This window comes from Eretmochelys imbricata, chromosome 1, assembly GCF_965152235.1.
Source record: "Eretmochelys imbricata isolate rEreImb1 chromosome 1, rEreImb1.hap1, whole genome shotgun sequence".
NCBI classification, from domain to species: Eukaryota; Metazoa; Chordata; order Testudines; family Cheloniidae; genus Eretmochelys; species Eretmochelys imbricata.
In genome coordinates this window covers 309,244,869-309,264,518 of record NC_135572.1, presented here as the reverse complement: position 1 = coordinate 309,264,518, position 19,650 = coordinate 309,244,869, and the positions used below count along the sequence as shown (strand labels likewise).

Genomic DNA, 19,650 nt, shown 5'->3' with positions numbered 1-19,650 from the left:
AAAGAGGAGAAAAGTAAATGTTTTTGACTAGATGCCTGGTTTTGGCCTTAGGCTTTGTTTAATATCAAGGTCCTTCTAAAATATGTATTTCTGTGGATTTATAGTATTGTAACAAGGAGGTTAATGATGGAAAGCAAAAATTAAACTGAAATGCAATGTCTTTCTCCCCTTTTTTTGTGAAGGCCCAGATTCTAGAATTCGGATTAGCTGTACATGAGAAGTTTGTGCCTCAGGATATGAGACCTTTACACAAAAAGCTAGTAGATCAGTTCTTTGTGATGAAGTCAAGTTTGGGAATACAGGTATGTGAGCAGATGCACTGACAGGCCATGGGAATAGCTTAGCCGCAAGGACTGCTTCGTTTGAACATGGTTGTTAGTTCTGCTAAGTGACAAAGAGTGACATCTTTTGGTTGCTTGGTTGCATTACATTGTTGTAGCACTGGAGCTTCTCTCCACTTTTTAAAATTATCATGTGACTAAAAGAAAAATAATCATTTTACTTTGTCAAAGGAAAATGTTTAATATCACTGAAAAAAATACTTTAGCTTCTTAGATATTAATATTTAATGCACCTAATTCAAAATGAAAAGGTACAGATAGTGAATTGAAAAGGTATGTCACAAAATGCTTGATGGTGCTTTTCCTATTCTAATTAACCTTTTTTTAACCAATAATTAGGAATTCTCTGCATGTGTGCAAGCTAGTCCGGTTCACTTTCCTAATGGAAGCCCTCGTGTATGTAGAAATTCAGCGCCTGCTTCTATGAGCCCAGATGGTGCCAGGGTAATTCCTAGACGCAGGTAAATGAAAGATTAAATTACCAGGAATTTCTAGTTTTTGGCATTTTCATACAATGTACTAGAACAATTTTTCTCTGTGGTGTAGTTTATCATATATATGCTTCTTAATATATCAGTCCATAGGCATCTGCAGACATCCATAGCAGATAAAAATCACAGTATAATAAATAAACCCAAATTAGAGTAGATGAGATAAGAGATGGGAGTGTTTATTTTCTCTTGGTACCCTATTGATGTTTAATAAATTGGAAAACTTGGAATAGGAATTGACTAAATCAATTTTTTATTTTTTCCTGTAACAGTCCATTAAGTTACCCAGCTGTAAACAGATATTCATCCTCCTCATTGTCATCACAAGCCTCTGCTGAAGTCAGCAATATCACTGGGCAATCAGAAAGCTCTGACGAAGTTTTCAACATGCAGGTACAAAGTATTGCCATAGCTAAGCTAAATATGATCTTATTGTGAGTTTTCTCACAAGAAAGCACTAGATTTATTTACTCACTATCATCTTCTATTTAATTTAGAATTGTGATTGAAAGAGTGTTAAAAGCTTTTTTTATAAACAGACCTTCATATTCTATGTGCTGTCAGCGTTCGTTAGTTATAGAGAATGATTATTATTTACATAACTATAACAGTCCAATTTGAAGATATAAATGCATGTGAGAAAAGTTATTTAAAGCTACACAATCTAACACAAATCCATTTCTTTTCTCTAATCAGACCTTTCGGTCTAATTGTCATTAACACTGCGGCAAGTTCAAAATGTAATAAATTATATTCATATTATTTACATCTGTTTGCTGCTTAGAGCTCTTGGAAAACTAATGTAACAAATTATAACTCTCTGCTCTGGGCAAAACGTTTGTGTAATAGATATGAAGTGTATTTGTATTTTACAAACTTGTATGTATGATGTGATCATAAGAGTGTCTCATCTACTTCCAGCCAAGTCCATCTACCTCAAGCTTGAGTTCTACTCATTCCGCTTCACCTAATGTGACCAGCTCTGCTCCATCCAGTGCCAGAGGTTAGTGCTTGTCCACTAAGAAAATGGCTCTCAATACACTAACCCACTGATTCTCAAATTATTGCCTGTGTGACACAGAATGCAGTTTATTGTCAGAGGAAAGTGAATTGTTGGGAGGGGAACAATTGGATGTCTCTCTCTGTGTTATGAAATTGGCCCACAGAATTTAAGTGATCAGTATTTCAATGCATTTTAGTGCATTAAGTTATCTTTTGGGGGGGGTTTTATATTCCAGCTTCTCCTTTGTTATCTGACAAACATAAGCATTCCAGAGAAAATTCTTGCCTGTCCCCAAGAGAGAGGCCATGCAGTGCCATCTACCCGATTCCTGCAGAACCTTCACAGGTACCCAGTTTGTTAGGGAGATCTATTCACATTTACTCTAATGCATATGATGATAAAGCTTCTTTAACTTCGTCTCTAATTCAGTATGAAAATTTTATTTTAGAAGAGATGAGAGAAATCAGTATGAGAAAATTTGGGCACTTCCTCATTTGTTAATGTTCAGATGTTTGCAGATAGGACAGATAATTGCCTACCTCTACTACCTCTACCCACTGTGGTTACTTTTGGTAGGTAGGCATTCCTCTGAACTGGCAATATGATGAATACAATGGGAAAAAGGAAAGGTTTTCTGCATATTTATAGGCAATATTAGTTTAGTAAAATATACAGTACATACCAAAGAGAAGAAGCAAGAACTGAAATGTGAATCTGCTTAAATTGATCTACTCTGTGGTTACCATCTGCCCAATTTAGACCTGGTTTTGATATAAAATCACAGATGAGGGAGATGCAAAGGTCATATAGTCCATCTCCCTGCCATTATGTGACTGTTCTTGTGTGAGCAAGGAAAAGTGGAAGGGCTGTTACAATAGCAGTTGTGCACTGTGAGCTTCCATTCTCCTTCCTCTGAAATATCCTAAATACTGGCCATTGTTAAAGGCAAGATACACTACTAAGCCAATCGCATATGGCAGTTCCTAAATCCTTATGTCATTTCAGAGAGGAAGGACAAATAGGAAAGGGGAGGCGTTTTTTCTAGCATGGGAGTGAGAAGGGAGGAGAGAGAGGAGAAATGAGTTTTCACTTTAAAATCACCATCTTTGAATCCTAAATCGGAATATCCCTATCCTTTTAGGTCTGTGGATTAAAAGGCTTACAAAATGAGTTTTGTACCAGCCAATTTTTAATCCTCATTAATTAAATGCTTTTTATTAATAGGCCTACTTTCTTTCCAGTACTTTTCCCCTTGTTCTACATGTAAAAGCACTTCTAGTTCATTCCATCTCCACAGCATGGCCGTCATTATTGCAGAGACTGGGGGAAACTGAAGCACTTTGACAGGGAGCCCAATGACAGTGGCAAATAACATCCATTCTGATTCCCCCCAGAAATTCTGCCTCTGACAACATGAAACTCAGTAGTTCTGGTTCTTTTACTTTAGAAATGACTTGTTGCTTTCTCTTAAATTTTAGTTCTGCCTCTCTCTCACTCACTCTCCACCTCTTGGCTATTAAGGTGGTTCTTGAAGAGAAAATATTCTCCTCTTTTCTATTTAAGCTTTTATACCATGCCCATCATCATGATAGCTGACAATCTCAGAACAAATACTTAATCTTAGCCAGGCTGAGAAGCAGTTCTCAGAGACTACAAAATGAGTATTCTCAACTGTTAGCTTCCTGCCACTCTCAGAATGGCAGAGCAGCCAAAGCTGCATAGAGCAAAGACCTGCAGATGTTCTGTATGTAAAGTGGCTTTTCGGTCAGCCATAAAGAAAGAACTGTGCCATTTTTGCTCCCAGCCTGTAAACTCTTGCTTTGCCAAGTGGAATGCGGCCTCCGTTCCGCGCTGTACCAGAGATTCACCAAGAGAGCGTGAGGAGCCGCTATGCCCAATCTCCACTCTCCCAGAGGCTCACCTGACAGAAAAATCTCCCAGTCTATCTCTACCTTCAGTGTCCCCAGACAGGGTAAGTAGAAAATTACTTTTCTCATGCAAAGAAGCATATTTCAAAGGCAGGAAGTTTCAACTATTCCCTCTTCCTCTCATGTCCTTAAAGGGGTTCTAACTTTTTTCTAGGAAAAGGGGCAAGTATCCTTCTCAGAGCCCCTTCCTTCCAGGATAGCAAGAATGGGTCATATTCAGAAAATACAGTTCTAACCCTCTATCATCAGAAAAAATATTCACTCTTGAGAGATTTTAAAGGCCAAATCCTCACACTCCTTACAGAGAGATATCCTTAGCACTTTATAAAAATTAGATACTGATGCGGTCACTAGTCCCTACTACTTTTATTCTAGCACTAGTTTGCATTCAGGGTCTCCATCAGAGCATTCACACTATACTCCCTGGATTTCTTTGTCACCAAGTGAAAGAGTAATTTATACTGTTGTCTTTCAACCTGAAAAGAAGAGGCACAAAGGGAAATGCCTGTTCTTCAAATCCTATGCTGCCAGAGCACCTCATTTGAGGAAGTTACAAGGACTGAGTAGGACCCAAGCTACAGAAGTATTGGACAAGTATTCCTGCCTTGAGTGGCTGTTTAAGACTACATCAATCCATCTACTGACTACCTTTCAGTTCTAGCTGCTTGGTCTCTGGCTGGGTTGTGATGCCTTGTCTCTCTTACCTGTTCTCCATATGAAGAATGTGAATGCCTATTGTTGGTGTTGAAAAGCTCCATAGACACTTGCCCCTGTAATTGGTTTGTTGTCTTTTTTAGTCCTGATTTGCTCCATGATTGGAGTCATTCTCCTACATAAGAGAGACAAGGTGGGTGAGGTAATATCTTTTATAGGACCAACTTCTGTTGGTGGAAGAGAGAAGTCTTCAATCTTCACAGAGCTCTTCTTCAGGTCTGGAAAAGGTAACCAGAGTGTCACAGCTAAATACAGGGTGGGACAGATTGTTAAACATGAGAGGTTAGCACATGTTGCAAGAAACTCCTTAAAATGAAGTGGGTTAAAATGAATTAACACCACTGCAGTCATAGAAAAAAGGAAGGTTAGTAGGTTACAAAATGTTTTAATGATCCATACACCCAGTGTTTATTGAGACCATGATTTTCATTTGTTTACCAGAGTTATGAACTTCAGGATGAGGACTGAGAGGTCAGATATGGAGTATCACTTTGTGAAAAGTGTTTGCCCAGAGGTGGTAGGGTGTTTTTGTCTTTTATCATTTTTTTGTGTGAGGTCATTCAAGAATGAAGTGATTGTCTGGTTTCACCCACATAGTTGTTGGGGCATTTGATGCACTGGATGAGATACACCACGTGTTGTGTTAGGCATGCCTAGAACCCATGGATCTTGCTTGTCGTGCCAGGCATTAATCACCTTAGCAGTGGAGATAAGTCTGTGGGTCGTGGCAGATTATTCAATGGACCCATTGAGCCTTTATCCAGGGGCCCTGGCCAATTGGGGGGGGCCCTGGAAAAATGGGCACCCCAGCAGAAATCCGCCATGGGGCAGCAGAAGCTCAGAGCCGTGGCAGAAGCCGTGGGGTAGGCAGGGGAAACCCCAGTTCTCCGACCCTGGTCCCTGGCAGAAGTGCCAGGTGTGAATAAATTGAACAACTGTCTTATCAAGATTGAACGAAATAGAAGTATTGCAACTGTTTGGCCTCAAACTTCCATATACTTAAAAATGTAAGCCTTGCAAAAACAAAGCTTAAGCTTGTGGCTTCTGGTCAGGACACGCTGCAACCAGATAACAATTTATGCTGACTCCTATGTACTTATCAACCCCAAATTACCCGCATTCAAGATCTAATTGGCTACAGAAAATAATTAGGCCTCAATTATACGAACAACTAATAATTGGACATAAAAATTAAATATGCATCAATTATACAACTAGGGCAACCATATAACCAGTGTGGCCCACCCTGATTGGTTGGTCTGTTCTAAAACACAGCCATCAGATCAGATAAAAAGAATGAAGGCACGGGACTCTGTGTGTGTGTGTGTTTTCGGTAAACCTGACCCACGCTCCCTGAACCAAAGGGACGTGCACGTCTCGACTGTCTGTACCTGACCAGTGCGGAAAACGGCCAGCTGAAGTGTAACCAGGAATATAAAGCTGGTAAATAATAGCTTTACTTATGCTTGTCTTCCGGGCTTTGGTTGTAGCCTGCCAGGAGCAGCACATGTAATGTCACTGTTCAGAAACTCGCAAATGGTTCACAATATTACATGTACTGGCACTTGTCTTCAATATAATCTGCCTTTTGTATTAATTCTCATTCAGTGCTGGTCTTTGCTTTTCCTTTTTTTATTTTGTTTATGCTGTTATTGTAGTAAAAAATCATTAAAAGCCTTTCTTGAGGAATAATTAGTAGTTCTTATTTTATATGGACACCACTTAACCTCATTACATCTGTGTTGGGTGATGGGAAGTAGCGAACACCCCAGGGTGAAATAGGGCCCTGAGCCATGCCTCCTTCTTCCTTTATCTTCGCACCAAGCAGGTGGGGTAGGGCAGGGAAAGCCCCGGCACCCGGACCTAGTCCCGGCAGAAGGCCTGGGGGTCAGGGTGGGGAAAGTCTGAGTGCCCGGACCCTGGCTGCAGCCCCAGGATTGGAGGAGCTCTCGCTTCCTGCCGCAGCTTCAGGGCTGGGGCTGTGGTGTGGGGATAGAGCTTTTATGGTCTTGGGGCTTCAGTGAGGGGGAGCCAAAAGGAGCAAACAGGGGAATGGGGCCACAGTGGGGCGGGGTGGGATCATGGGCAAAACAGGGCTAGGGCCACAGGGGAAGGGGTGGAATGGGGTGGGGCCATGGGTGGAACAGGAGCAGGGCTACGGGGGAAGGGGCAGAATGGGGTGGGACCATGGGCGAGGCTGCAGGCAGAAGGGAAAGAATGGGGGCAGGACCACAGGCGGAAGTGGTGCAGCGGGGCCACAGTTCTGCCACCGGAGCCCCTCCACTTGCTCTGGCCCAGGGCCCCAGGAGAACTTAATCAGCCTCTGTCTGTAGGTTTTACATCTGTTGTTCTGGCAGGGTGTGGTGCTGCTTTGAATTGGTGTGTCCTGGTCTATGGGAAGCTTGCTTCTGATGATGTTGGGGATTTGTTTGAAGGCCAGAAGAGGGGGGTTTCGAAAAGATTTATTTCAGGATGTGGTCAAGTATGGGTTGTAATTGTTTGATGATTCTCCGTATGTGTTGGTAGGTGACAAGCAGGGGTGTGCGTTTGGAGTTTGGGGGTTTGTTTGGGTGGGTTTTCGGTTGGTGGGGGGTTTTTTTGTTTTTTGTTTTTTGTTTTTGTATCAAAGCAAGTTCTCTCGAGGTATTTGGGTGGCCCGTTCCATGATGTGATTTGCTTCTCTGATGGAGTGTCCTTGTCTGATGAAGGCAGTTATATGGATGTTAAAGGTCTATCTTTGGAGCATATTCTATGGATCTGAGTTCCTGGCTGTAGATAACAGATTTATTGGTGTGTTTGGGATGGTTACTGGATCTGTGAAGGTAGGTGTGGTGATTCGTGTGTTTCTTGTATATAATTGTCTGTAGGGTTCCATTGTTGAAGCTGATTGTTGCATCCAGGAAGTTGATGCTGGTTATGATGTTGTTCCTGGATGCCCTGATAAGCTTCAACATCCTGGACATAACCAAATATTAGTATCTTCCATCAGTAGAAGCTGGGCCAAATAAAAGTTACCTCTTCCACCTTGTCTCTCTCTTATCCTAGAACCTACACAGCTACAACAGCATTCCAAACTACATAACTGTCATTCTTTGTTTCAATCTATCCTCTTTCCTTTGTGTTTCATATGAATTTGCTTCCTTGATCCCTACTAGTGACTTCAGTGCTTTTTCAGCCCCTGGACTTTTCCTTCAGAAAGGAAACCAGATTCTTTTTTTACTTATTGCCTCACTCTCTTGGCAAAGGGCAGTAGTTAATGCTGGAAGAAGATGTGATAACAGGCTTGATTGGTTTTCCCTCACTGATTGTTGGTCTGATCTGCCTTTAAATTGCAGAACACAGCACTCTATTTAGATTTTCCTCAAAAATTAGATCTGAGTTATTTGTGGGAATAGCTGTTTATTTTATTTTCCTGTTATTTAATGTCAAAAAAGATTTCCAAAAAGTGGAATGTGCTGTGTGAATGTTGCTAATAGAAACACCTAGGAGCTTAGAATAATTTTATAGCATTGTATTCCTATGATTTCTGTAGTAATCAATATTCAGATAGGAGGGAATTGCCACAATACAGGGGATAATTCTTACCCACTATAAAGCTAAGGAACCCTGCTACCATGAAGAGTCAGATCTTGGGCAGAATTAGGAAAACACCCTGTACCAAGGAAATAGCAACATACTAGACATCACCAAATATTGGTATCCAATTCAGATCCTGATCCTACAATGAAATCTTTGCAAATGGACCTCTATACCCATTTGCTATCCAACTGAAGTCAAAGCACACAGATTTCACTTCAGGATTGGGCCTTAAGTTGTAATTGTAATGGAGCAGGGAACTTGCTTTATATACTGCCAAAGCCAATAAATAATAACTGTCTCAAATTATTCCAATATGTACACGTTTACGAAAAGGAGGAATTAATCTCAATTTTTTTCTACCCATTTCCATACAATTTTAAGTTCTCAGGGGGGTTACCCCAATATGCCTCTTTAATAAACAAAAAACAAACATACAAAACTACCAGCTCTGTAGACATATATTTGGATTACCTCAGTTTTCAAGATCATTTTCCTTATTTAAATAATTTGGGCCAAATTCTTTTGAACATTTTGTTTTTGCAAAACTAATGTAATTGTATTTTAAAAGGTCATTGGATTGCCATTGTCTTTTCCCATAAAATGCACTGTTCTGAATTTCCAGAGAATGCTGTTTAATCATATCGGAGATGGTGCTTTGCCCCGAAGTGATCCTAACCTGTCTGGCCCTGAGAAAGGTGAGTAGAATCCTGTACCACTGCCAATCTGGGTATCAGTGAAGATACAATTAAAGTTGTCACTCTAGAATGCCACTCCTCCTGACAGGCTGGTGAATAATAATAGTTCCTAGATCTCATATAGCACGTCCCATCCATACATCTCAAAGTGCTTCACAAGAAAAGGACAGGTTTCAGAGTGGTAGCCGTGTTAGTCTGTATCAGCAAAAAAACCCCCGAGGAGTACTTGTGTCACCTTAGAGACTAACAAATTTATTAGGGAGTACGCTTTTGTGGGCTAAAACCCACTTCATCGGATGCATTCAGTGGAAAATACAGTAGGAAGATACACACACACACACACACACAGAGAACATGAAAAAATGGGTATTGCCATACCAACTGTAACAAGACCAATTAATTAAGGTGGGCTGTTCTAAGCAGGTGAAAAAAAACCTTTTGTAGTGATAATCAGGATGGCCCATTTCAAACAGTTGACAAGACAGTGTACCTGTGATCTGAGCTTTGCATTCAGAAGGGCCCAGGAGACAGGAGGGAGCAAGAGTCAGTGATGGAGCAGCAGATGGCAAGGTCTTGAGCTGGCTGGACTGTCTCACTTGGGAGGAAGTTTAAAGGCTCAGGAGTGGGAGAAAGATACATGTTCATCTGGAGGCTAAAGGGGAGGTTGGGATGATCTTGCCTTGGGATGGGAGGCAACCCTGAAGTTTGATACATCCATTTCCCATTTAGCCATACATAATTCACCCCTGCTCCTCCCCACGTATAGTTAGTAATGTTTATATCTGGAATGCTACTGGAACTAGATCTAATTATCTTTACCATATTAAAGTAAATAAGAAACATCCATTATTTGCTATAAAGAAAATATAAATGAGGGTGCTTCTGTATTGTTGGCGTAATTACACAGAGCACTAATCTTTTCACTGAAATCACTCTGGAATATACAGACACACTCCAAATGGTTTACAGTAAAACAGATTAATTCAAATCAGACATTTCAAAAGAAAATTATAACTAGCGCCGACCAGGAAGTAGAATTTCCATCCTGCAAAGTAAATTGAGTTTTCTAATATTTTTTCACTTGAATCGGGATGAAAGTTCAAAAACCAGAATTTTTCATGGGACCAAAAAATCCAAAATGTCCAGGCAGCAGAAATATTTTGGTCTTTACAGAATTTCAATTATGCTGGTCTGGGAGCTGAAGAACTGGCCATCTTAGGGAGTTTACTCAACCACGAGGTTGGAGCCTAGGGAGCCAGTTAGCAGGGGTCATGCCCACCTGGTCACTTTTAAAGTAAGGACAGATCATGCTGCTAGATGGAAGTAACGTGTTACCATCAATATGTTAAATGTCTCTATTACATATTAGGGAAAAAAAAGACAAAATGGTCTTTTAGGAAATAGGCTGATTACTGTGTCCTGCTCTCAGGGTCAACCCTCTACTGCAGAAGCACTCCTCAGGAGAACTAGTCAAAAAGATTGATAAAAATGTTCTCACTGGAATGCATTTTAATCGGTACCTATTAAAAGCATAATATATGTTATGTGTACTTACGAACAAATGAATATTAAAATGTAAATGGTAAGTTGCCGGGTAAACCTGAATCCTGGGTATTAGGACTGGAAAATTAAATATACAAGAAATCTTATTTTGGTGCTTTAAATACATTTGTTTTAATTTAGTTCATGAATTAGTTGTTCTCCAAGCAAACAATTTCATTATTTACCCCCCCTTGAATAAAATTGTTCACTCATTACAAATTAGTTCTTTGTAATATCTACAGGGAACAAATTATAAAATGTTTTTGCTTTAGAAAGTGTAATAAAATGTCAGGAAATTTTTGTCATTGTTTTGTTTTTTAACGTAGTGGCAGGTTATGAGCAATATTTCTGCAAATGGATTACTGTCAAGGTTGGTTCATGCCAATATCAGATTTGTCATTATTATCTGGGCACATGAACATCTGGGTACATGACTATAGAAACCAATTGGATACTGGTTTAAACACACCTCGCTCCCCTCAGTTGTGTATTTATTCCCTGTTCTGTATTTTCTAAATTGTAAGATCTCTGGGGTAGGGACTATCCTTGTGTTGTTTGTACAAATCCTTGTGTTATTTGTACAGTGCCTGGTAGAGTAGGAATGTGGTAGTCCTTAAATGTACTGCAATAGAAATAGTGAATAACATTAACACTGTACTCTAACTGTCATTCCATTCTTGTAAATGAGCACAAGGTCCTGCTGTGTTTCAGTACCACGTTTGCACACAAGTATGGAGGACAGGCAAAGAGAAGAATGGTATAGATAGAGCTTGTGCTCCCTATATGTTGGAAGTGCTTTGAATGTATTGTCAACAGATGGTTCAGCTTAAAAGGGCTTCTACCAATTCTGTAGTCCTTATTTTTTTGAAGGTCGTAGATTTTTCATTAACTAGAGGGTAGCTTTAAGGAAAACCTGAAATTTTTAAGATCTCTTTTGGGCCTGCCAGTGTTAAATGTCTTTTTGTCAGACAAGTGTGGAGAACATTATAGTATGAGACCTCTCTGCTTCCCGTCATAGAGAATATTCTATGCTTTGTGCAGTAATCACTATTCCATGCACTACAATTCAATTAAAGATGCACAAGCCCTGAAAAATGACACCGATAAATACCAAACAGTGATCTTATACAAGTCAAGGGTGCCAAAGTCATCTGCGACCAAGTAAAATTACATATTTAATTAGAACCTTTGGACCATGGATACAAAGTAAGGGTCATATGCTACCCTCACTCCATTTTTTGCTTTGTGCTATTTTTAATGTATTTTAACCTTTTTTATTTCTTCTCTTCATCGGCCTATGTATTTTTGTTCAGTTCCTCTCCCCTTCCACTTTGCGCGCTCTCTCTCCCTCCCTCTCTCTCTCGGTTGTTTTGGTTTGGGTTGGTTTCTTTTGTTTGTTTTGTTTTTTGTCTATACCAGAGCAACAGAAGTGTGTTAAAATTGAAGATATTCTGTGGGAATATTGGCTGGAATTCTAGTCAGTTTGCTTCTCCAGTCTTTCCATATATAAAGCGACTCAGAAGAAACTGCCTAGGAACAGTCTGTTTCATTCCACATAGAACTCTTTAAACAGGGAGCCTGTTACAGAGGGAATCTGAGGGCAGGTCTACACTATCGCTTAAGTCGTTGTAATTTACCTTGCTTAGGGGTGTGAAAAAGTCATCCCCCTTAGCAAGGCAAGTTACAGCGACCTAAGCACTGTCCACACTGGCGCTGGGTCAGCAAGAGATGCTCTTCCACTGACTAGCTTCTGCCTCTCGAGGAGGCGGAGTACTTATGCCGACAGGAGAGTGCTCTCCCATCAGCATAGAGCGTCTTCACCAGATGTGCTACAGCAGCGCAACTGCATCGGTGCAGCTGCACCTGATGTAGTGCTTCTAGTGTAGACTAGCCCTGACAGTATTCATGGGATCGTAGTCTGTTTCTCTCTGTAGCTGGATCTGCTTGTGCAAAGCACCAGAGTGCTCTTTCAGCTGCTACTGCTGATAAGGTCCAACTTGCTGTACAATCTCAAATTCACCTAGCGGCCACGTACTTACATCAAGCAGGCCAGGAGTCTAACATGCATGATTTTAAGTGCTTTTTGAAATGCTATTGTAATCATGCAAGTTTTTTCAGGCATGCTGTTAAGTTGGTTAACATTTTAACTCTACATATTTGTAATCTTCATGGATCTAGGAAAGGTGGAGAGGTTGGAATTGAGAGCTGGAAATATTAGCAGATGTGTCAGCATTGTCATTCTCTTCCAGCTGTAAACACCACCCCTAGCAGCTGGAGCCTGGACAATGGGAAAGAAGCCAGGAACATGTCAGAAAGTGGAAAGCTTATGTCTCCCCCTGTGCCACCAAGACCCACACAAACTGGTGAGTATATGAACATTTCAGGCCATCCTCCAATACAAAATGATTTACTTGATAGTTTTGACTCTTTCCACTGTGATTAACACTTAACTCCCTTGGCAGGCTAATTTATCAGTTGATTGCTGTGGATGGAAGACTGTAGAACTGTAGTTGTTCACCTTGTTAACATTCTGTACTCTTGTAACATTCTATTTTCAATATCCTGCATCTTCACTGAATGACTTATTAGAGTCAAACATGTTAATACCAAAAGAGAGTATTGATTTTTTTTGTCTTTTGACCTTACGATGGTTAGAGGTTAGTAATCACAAACTGAGCACTATGAAAAGAAGGATCTTATTGGGTGGTGCTGTACAGGCTGTCATGTAAGTCCATGGTTTCAGTTTCATTAACCAGTTTGCCCTTCAAAAATCATTTGTCAATTTAAAAGAAAAGATATTTAAATGCTACTTTAAGTATGATTATTTTCAAGTGATTGAAGATATTTTCCATTTATCCTCATGCCTCACAATACACCATGGACCTTCAGGCTTCTGACAGAAGCATGTTTTGTCATGTGTTGTTGCTTCTTTAACACATACATATAGAATTTTGTCCTTAAAAGAAAAAGCAAAGGGAGGGGAAGAAAGCATGATAAGGAAATTTTTTCAATCACGTTGCCAGTTAGTTTAGAATGATGTAAAAATTACCAGGGGAGATGAGTGCATAAATATTTCATGCTGTATGTATTCTCTTGTAAGATAACCTTTGCATAACTTTGAAAACAAATGAAATCTTCTAAAGCATGCACAGCCTTTGAGCAAGATGCACAGAATGGAACAGGGGGAGGTATTGGGTAGTAAAAATTGGATCATCTCTTTTCCATTAACAACGCTTTCCCAAGAATACCTTTGTATCTTTTTTTTTTTCCTGTGAACCATCTAAACATATTGGTGACCTTTTGTATCTGGTAGAATTTCTGTGATAAACTTGATTTACAGTTTTCATGAGGGTGGCATTCTAAAATATGTCTAGTTTCTGTGAAATTGAATTGAAACCTTTCTAACTTCACAGCTTCACCAGCAAGGCATGTGGCTTCGGTTTCCCCTTCTCCTGCTGGCAGATCTCCAATGAAGGTACTGGCCTATTCCGTGGGCCTTGTTAAGTCTATGTTGTGTGGTGCATAACTTTTAATTTATATTGGCTGAAGGAAGCAGTTTAGCAGGATTTCCAGAATACACCAACTTTCTTAGCCCGCAGTGACAATTAAGTAAAACCCACTTCATTTTAACTCTGCCATATGTTGGACTCAATCTTTGGCCCTTCTTCCAGCCCCTTTGCATTGCCTGAGGAAGTTGCCCCTAAGAATCTAATCTAAATTCCATTGATGTAAACGAAAATTTTTCCATCTTTCCAATGACTTCAGTGGGCTTTGACTCAGTCCCTAGATGGGCAGCCAAGAATTCCCCCGACATGGGGTGGAGATGTATAAAGCCAGCTCTAAGCACCTCTCTCCACTCCACTGCAGTGCTCACAGCTGTCTGATCCTAGTCTGGAACAGAGCAGCTGAGCACCAGCCAGCCCAAGATCAGGGGAACAGAAAGTTGTTTTAGATCCACATTCCCTCCATGACTATTCAGCTGAGGATTGAGTCTGCTGTGTCTGGATTGTCTCTCAAACTAGCTAGCATAAGTCTAACATATTTAGTACTTAGCAAAACCTTTTGTATGTGTAGTGTCTTTTCTTATCTCTTCAGGTGTTTGTTGTTGTATATTTCATGCTTTAATAATAATACGTCCTGAGTCTGAGTAAGTCATAATTAAAAACTAATAATATTTCTTACAGGTTTTCAAACCCAAGCTTCTTTCATTCCTTTCTTCATCAGAATTGTGAGCCTCCGGCCTGTAGTAGTGTGTGGCCTCTTAACTTCCAGGACAGTCAGAGGAGAATAAGGAGATTCTAATGGACAGTATACTACTGGTGCCTAATTATTGCAGTGATGGGCATTATACAAAAATGCTTAGGATAAACTAAGTTTTCAGCAAATCACTAGAAGTCTACACCTTTCCTAACACATTCAATTCCTCACAATTCAGTACAATTGCTGTTCTACTGTAAAGAAATCAAAATCAAAAAGGGAAAATTACTGTGATTCTGCTTCCCTGAAGATGTTCTGCTAAAATTTTCCTTCCTGTCTCTTAACTCCTTAGCGTCCGACCAACAAAACTCTGTTAGTTCATGAAGAATTTTGACCCACAAGGATAGCAGTAATGGAGTAGTGTGTGTCATGTCCCCTCTTTGACCATTGTGCACCATCCCCTGCCTGGTATTAATGCTGCCCAACAAACATTGCAAGTCCGATCCTTCACTTACGTCGGCGGCAGAGTTCCCAGGAGAGGCCAATTAAAAATATTTAATCATCATTGAAAAAATTGCTCCAGAGAAAAAACAGAAACAAAGTACAAGCACTAAGACACTTTAATAAAAGATCGCTAGAGCTGAGGAGAGAAAAAAGTAACAGTAAAAAAGAGAGTGTGAAAATTTTAAACAGGTTTGGTTTTTTGTTTTCAAAAAAAAAAAAAAAAAATTCAACCAGTTCTAAAAATCCCCAAATTCTATGTGGGGTAAATGCATAAGAAACCTATTGGAGTAAAATCTACAGCAAACTATAATTATAGGTATTTTTCCCTTCTCTAATGATTCTCACTGACAGGATTCTCACTCCTGGAAAGTAAGAAGCTTCAGAAATATCCCAATAGAAAAATGACATAAGGTAGCACGATATAGGCTTTGCATCAAGGATAGAACTTCATGCCCCAAGAGCACTGATGTTTGAGTGTCGTCATCTGTGCAAAAACCGGTCTGCCTCGGCCAACAAATCCTATATCTGCCAATGTAGGAATCAAGCAGAGCCTTGAAGTTGAGTAGGCTTCATAATATCCTTGCAAAAGATTACAAGTGAACCAGCAAAGCTGGATTCACTCTCCCCACTTCTACAACATGAATGTAGAAAGGGGAAATCTGGAAACCATAATGTGGAGCTGCCTTGATTTGGAGGCCTCAACAGGAGTACATGGGAGAGATCCTGGCCCTCTCTCAGAACCTGTTGTCTTCATCCTTATGGGGGAGGCTCCGCCTTTTCTGAGGACCAAGAACTCAATACCTCTGACTTCAGGTGTCGACAGTGGCACATGACTGCCAATAGAGGGCCTGTCTTATATTCTACTCCAGTACTATTGTTCTTGAGGATAAATATTCTTTAAGAGTTGAGGGAGTTCGACCAATCTTGTGCTGAGGAGCTAGGACTCATGAGTGAGAATCTTAGTGGATAATATCTTTAGTAAATAATATTTATCACATATACAATAGCTTGAGCTGGCTCATCACAACTTGGCTTAGGGCAAACAATACTTCTAAACCAGGCTGGTGATGGTGTTTTGAGTATATTTCCAATCCTGGACGTCCTGTGGCTTTTACAAGCAGAAGATGCTAAAAATTTTAAATAGCATTGATGCACACTGGAGAATTTGAAGCTACCTGCACTGTTAATGGTATCTGGTAATAAGTTACGGTCCTGAAACCAAACACCGCACTGATAAATGCAGGGGAATTCAATAAAAGTTTATTCTCATTTACACAGCTATCATTCCTGTGTTTCAAAATTATTAAGTAGTTAATTTTAAAAAAATCATACATGTAATATTAGATATAACACTGCTTCATGTGTGCTCTTTTTACAGCATGATTCATTGCAAAAAATGGGAGGAAAGCTGTAAATACGTTCTAAACCGGAGACTGAAGTAGCAGTACTGAATGTGATGTAGATACAGTGTTCTGGCAGTAGAGGGCACCGTGCTACTAGTTACACTGCAAGCTATGGATACATATTCCATCGTCAGTACTATGAACGTTTTCTTTTTAAACACTGACAGATTTTTCCGGAGACTGATGATAGGAATACATCATTTTAATATAGCTTACTTCCATTAAAATAAATTGTTGACATGAACAGTATTTGATGTATAGTTTGAAAATATAAGCATTCTATAGACAAGCTTTGACTTGTTTTTTGCTGGATCTTAATTCAACCATAAATACGTGTTCCATTTATCAAGCCCCCAAGAATCTGTGCCAAAAAAAAAAAAATCTACCCGGGTTTGTAGTGTTCACGGAGAAACATTGCTCTTAATTCTCCTTCACATGAATCCTTCTCTTTTCTTCTTTGCAGGGATCCATGCAATCATTTACCCCATCTCCAGTGGAATGTCATTCCTCGGGGCTCATATCCAACTCCCCAGTCTTGTCAGGAAGTTACAGCAGTGGAATCTCTTCGCTTAGCCGATGCAGCACATCAGAAACTTCTGGCTTTGAAAGTCAAGGGAGTGAACAGACTATTCCAAACTACAGTGTTTCTGAGGAGCCAATGAGAAAAGAAAGTAAAACGCCGCCACCTTACAGCGTTTATGAACGAACTTTGAGACGGCCTGTTCCGCTACCTCACAGCCTCTCCATCCCTGTCACTGCAGATCCACCAGCACTGCCACCCAAACCCCTGCTGGCGCGGCCAAACAATCAGGAAAACAGTAGCCGGAGGACTGAACAGCTTCCTCGGCCCAGGCCTCTTCCTCGGAAAGTGTCTCAGTTATAAGAAGTCACTTTTATATGTACTTGCAATGACTTCTTTACCGTTTATGAAATAATATTTAAAAAGATTTAAATACATTTAGTGTAGGCACTTTAATATTTTACCCAATTTTCTTTTAAATGCTTATTAATATTATGTTGCACATTATTAAATAAAATTAATAATTTTGATTGCCAGGTATTACAGGAAGCATGAATGAGAGAATTTTGTTAATTTCAAGGTGGTAAATATGGATGCATAGCTTTTTGATATCTTATGTTCATTTTTATAAAATATAATTTAATTAAATCTAAAACCCCACAAGCTCTCATTTACATTAGTTGTATGCTTTTTACAAAACGTAGGCTATGCTAACTGAGCTAATCATGAGAAAGAAATGCACGCTTTCTAACAACATTGTTTGTAGGCTAGGACATTTCTGCAAGTAGGCTGAAGGTTGTTCCCCTTTCCCCATGAGCAGGTTGGTCAATATGGTGGTGGTGGCGGAGGAAGAGGAGGGGTTTTAATGCAAGTTACCCCGCAGTAAAAAGTTGTAAGGGCATGGGTTAGAGTGAGTTCTTGAAACAAAATACTACTTTTGTGTTGCTTTTTAAGAGTAACAAATATCCACATTTCATTCAGTGTAGATCACCTTTCTGGGAATTAAGTTCATAGAATCATAGAATATCAGGGTTGGAAGGAACCTCAGGAGGTCATCTAATCCAACCCCCTGCTCAAAGCAGGACCAATCCCCAATTTTTGCCCCCCGATCCCTAAATGCCTGCCTCAAGGATTGAGCTCACAACCCTGGGTTTAGCAGGTCAATGTTCAAACCACTGAGCTATCCCTCCCCCCCTTAAGTTGTTTGTTGATAAGCTCTTTAGTCCTATAACAGTAGCTTATCTCCTGTATCTGGTGCACTTCTTTCTTTTTATGGTGCGATTTACCTTTACTCTTTCAGTTAGCCCATACAGGGAAAAAAAATCTCATTAACAGTTAGTTGGAGGTTTTCTCCTGTCTTTGAAAGTTAACTTAAAAAAAAAACCCTCTGTACCAGAAGAACAAATATCCAGATATTCTAGAGGCACAAATGAATGTGTCCCGTTACTAAGGATACACAAGAATCGATACTGATTAGTATCAAATCAATGCAGTGAGTGAACAAATTTAAAGAATAAGAATCACTGGGTATGTATCAATAAATTTTTAAAAGATTCAGGGCATTAATTCACAATTCTGCACAAATTAGCAAAATTCCTAACAGCTCTTCATGTATATTCTTACGAGTGGAGGTTTTTGTTATTGTTTGTTTTGTTTTAACTTAGTTGATCATTGTCATCTTTACTGAAGGAAGATGTAGTAGACAGTTCTAGGTTGAATTTCACTAGATAGCATCCGTAAAGCTATGGAAAGCTAATGCCCAGTCGTAGGAGTGTGGAAAAAGCACCTTGTGTATGTACTTTTCGTAGCTCTCTTTCTTTTTCTTACTGTTTTTAACACTTGGTTGACAACAGATTTATGAACTGTATTTTAAATCATGTTAAAAATATTCTCCTTTTTTGGGGAAGCTCATGTTGATTTTAATTGTTTGCTTTGTTGATTGCTTACTGGAAGAAAGTGACCACTTTTTATATTCTCTCAATGAAACCTTCAGCAGGTATGTGCTGTTGATGGTAGCTATAGAGGTTTTCTATAATAAATGTTCAAGTATTTTTGTACATAACTGGTTAATTTTAATGAGGAGCGTACCATTATGTGAAAAAAGAAGCAAACAGTTGTGTATGCAGTAAGATTGTTATAATTATGCCAAATACTTTATGTATGGAAAAAAGAATATTTGTACATATGTGCTTTTAACAATAATTCTGCCATATTGACTTTACAATTTTGAATGTCAGAAAAAATTAATATATGTTAAAATATTTATGTTTTAGTGAAAGTATTCATAACTGAAAAAGGAACATATGAATTTTAGCTTTGTATCTTGCCTATTTTGAAGTCTGAAATTCCTTGAACTAGCTCTTGTTTTTGACTATAACATTTTTGTGTCTGTAACCACATTATAAAAGATGTAGAAGGCTACATATTTATGCTGGTATAAAGAGGTAATGCCTGAGATTTAACTAAGGTGTCACAAGTAAGATAACAAAGCTGCTTTGATTTTTTTTCTCCTGTGTAGTTTAATAGATTGGTTGTCTAGTGCTTGAGCACAGTATGAATCAGTGTTGTTTGCTCCTGAAGCCATTTATTTTATTTCTGGCAGTGAGCAGAATTGTTGAATTTATCATTTGCATATATTATTGAAGTCAGCTTTGCAGCAAAACATTTCATGAGGTTTCTGTTTACCCAGATGCTCATATAGGTTGCTGCAGAATAAAGTTACTTGATTAATCT

General features: G+C 39.4%; 1 protein-coding gene across 1 annotated transcript in view; it reads left to right on the top strand.

Moving 5' to 3' along the window:
• The window catches only part of DOCK4 (dedicator of cytokinesis 4), a 412,253-nt gene extending 394,973 nt beyond the window's left edge, over positions 1 to 17,280 (top strand). The window contains exons 45-53 of the mRNA XM_077807794.1: positions 183 to 302; positions 681 to 802; positions 1,105 to 1,225; positions 1,754 to 1,835; positions 2,071 to 2,180; positions 8,679 to 8,751; positions 12,543 to 12,656; positions 13,707 to 13,768; positions 16,861 to 17,280. Coding sequence (XP_077663920.1) covers positions 183 to 302; positions 681 to 802; positions 1,105 to 1,225; positions 1,754 to 1,835; positions 2,071 to 2,180; positions 8,679 to 8,751; positions 12,543 to 12,656; positions 13,707 to 13,768; positions 16,861 to 17,280 — 1,224 coding nt within the window. The remainder of the gene's footprint in view (positions 1 to 182; positions 303 to 680; positions 803 to 1,104; positions 1,226 to 1,753; positions 1,836 to 2,070; positions 2,181 to 8,678; positions 8,752 to 12,542; positions 12,657 to 13,706; positions 13,769 to 16,860) is intronic.
• Positions 17,281 to 19,650: the final 2,370 nt, after the last annotated feature.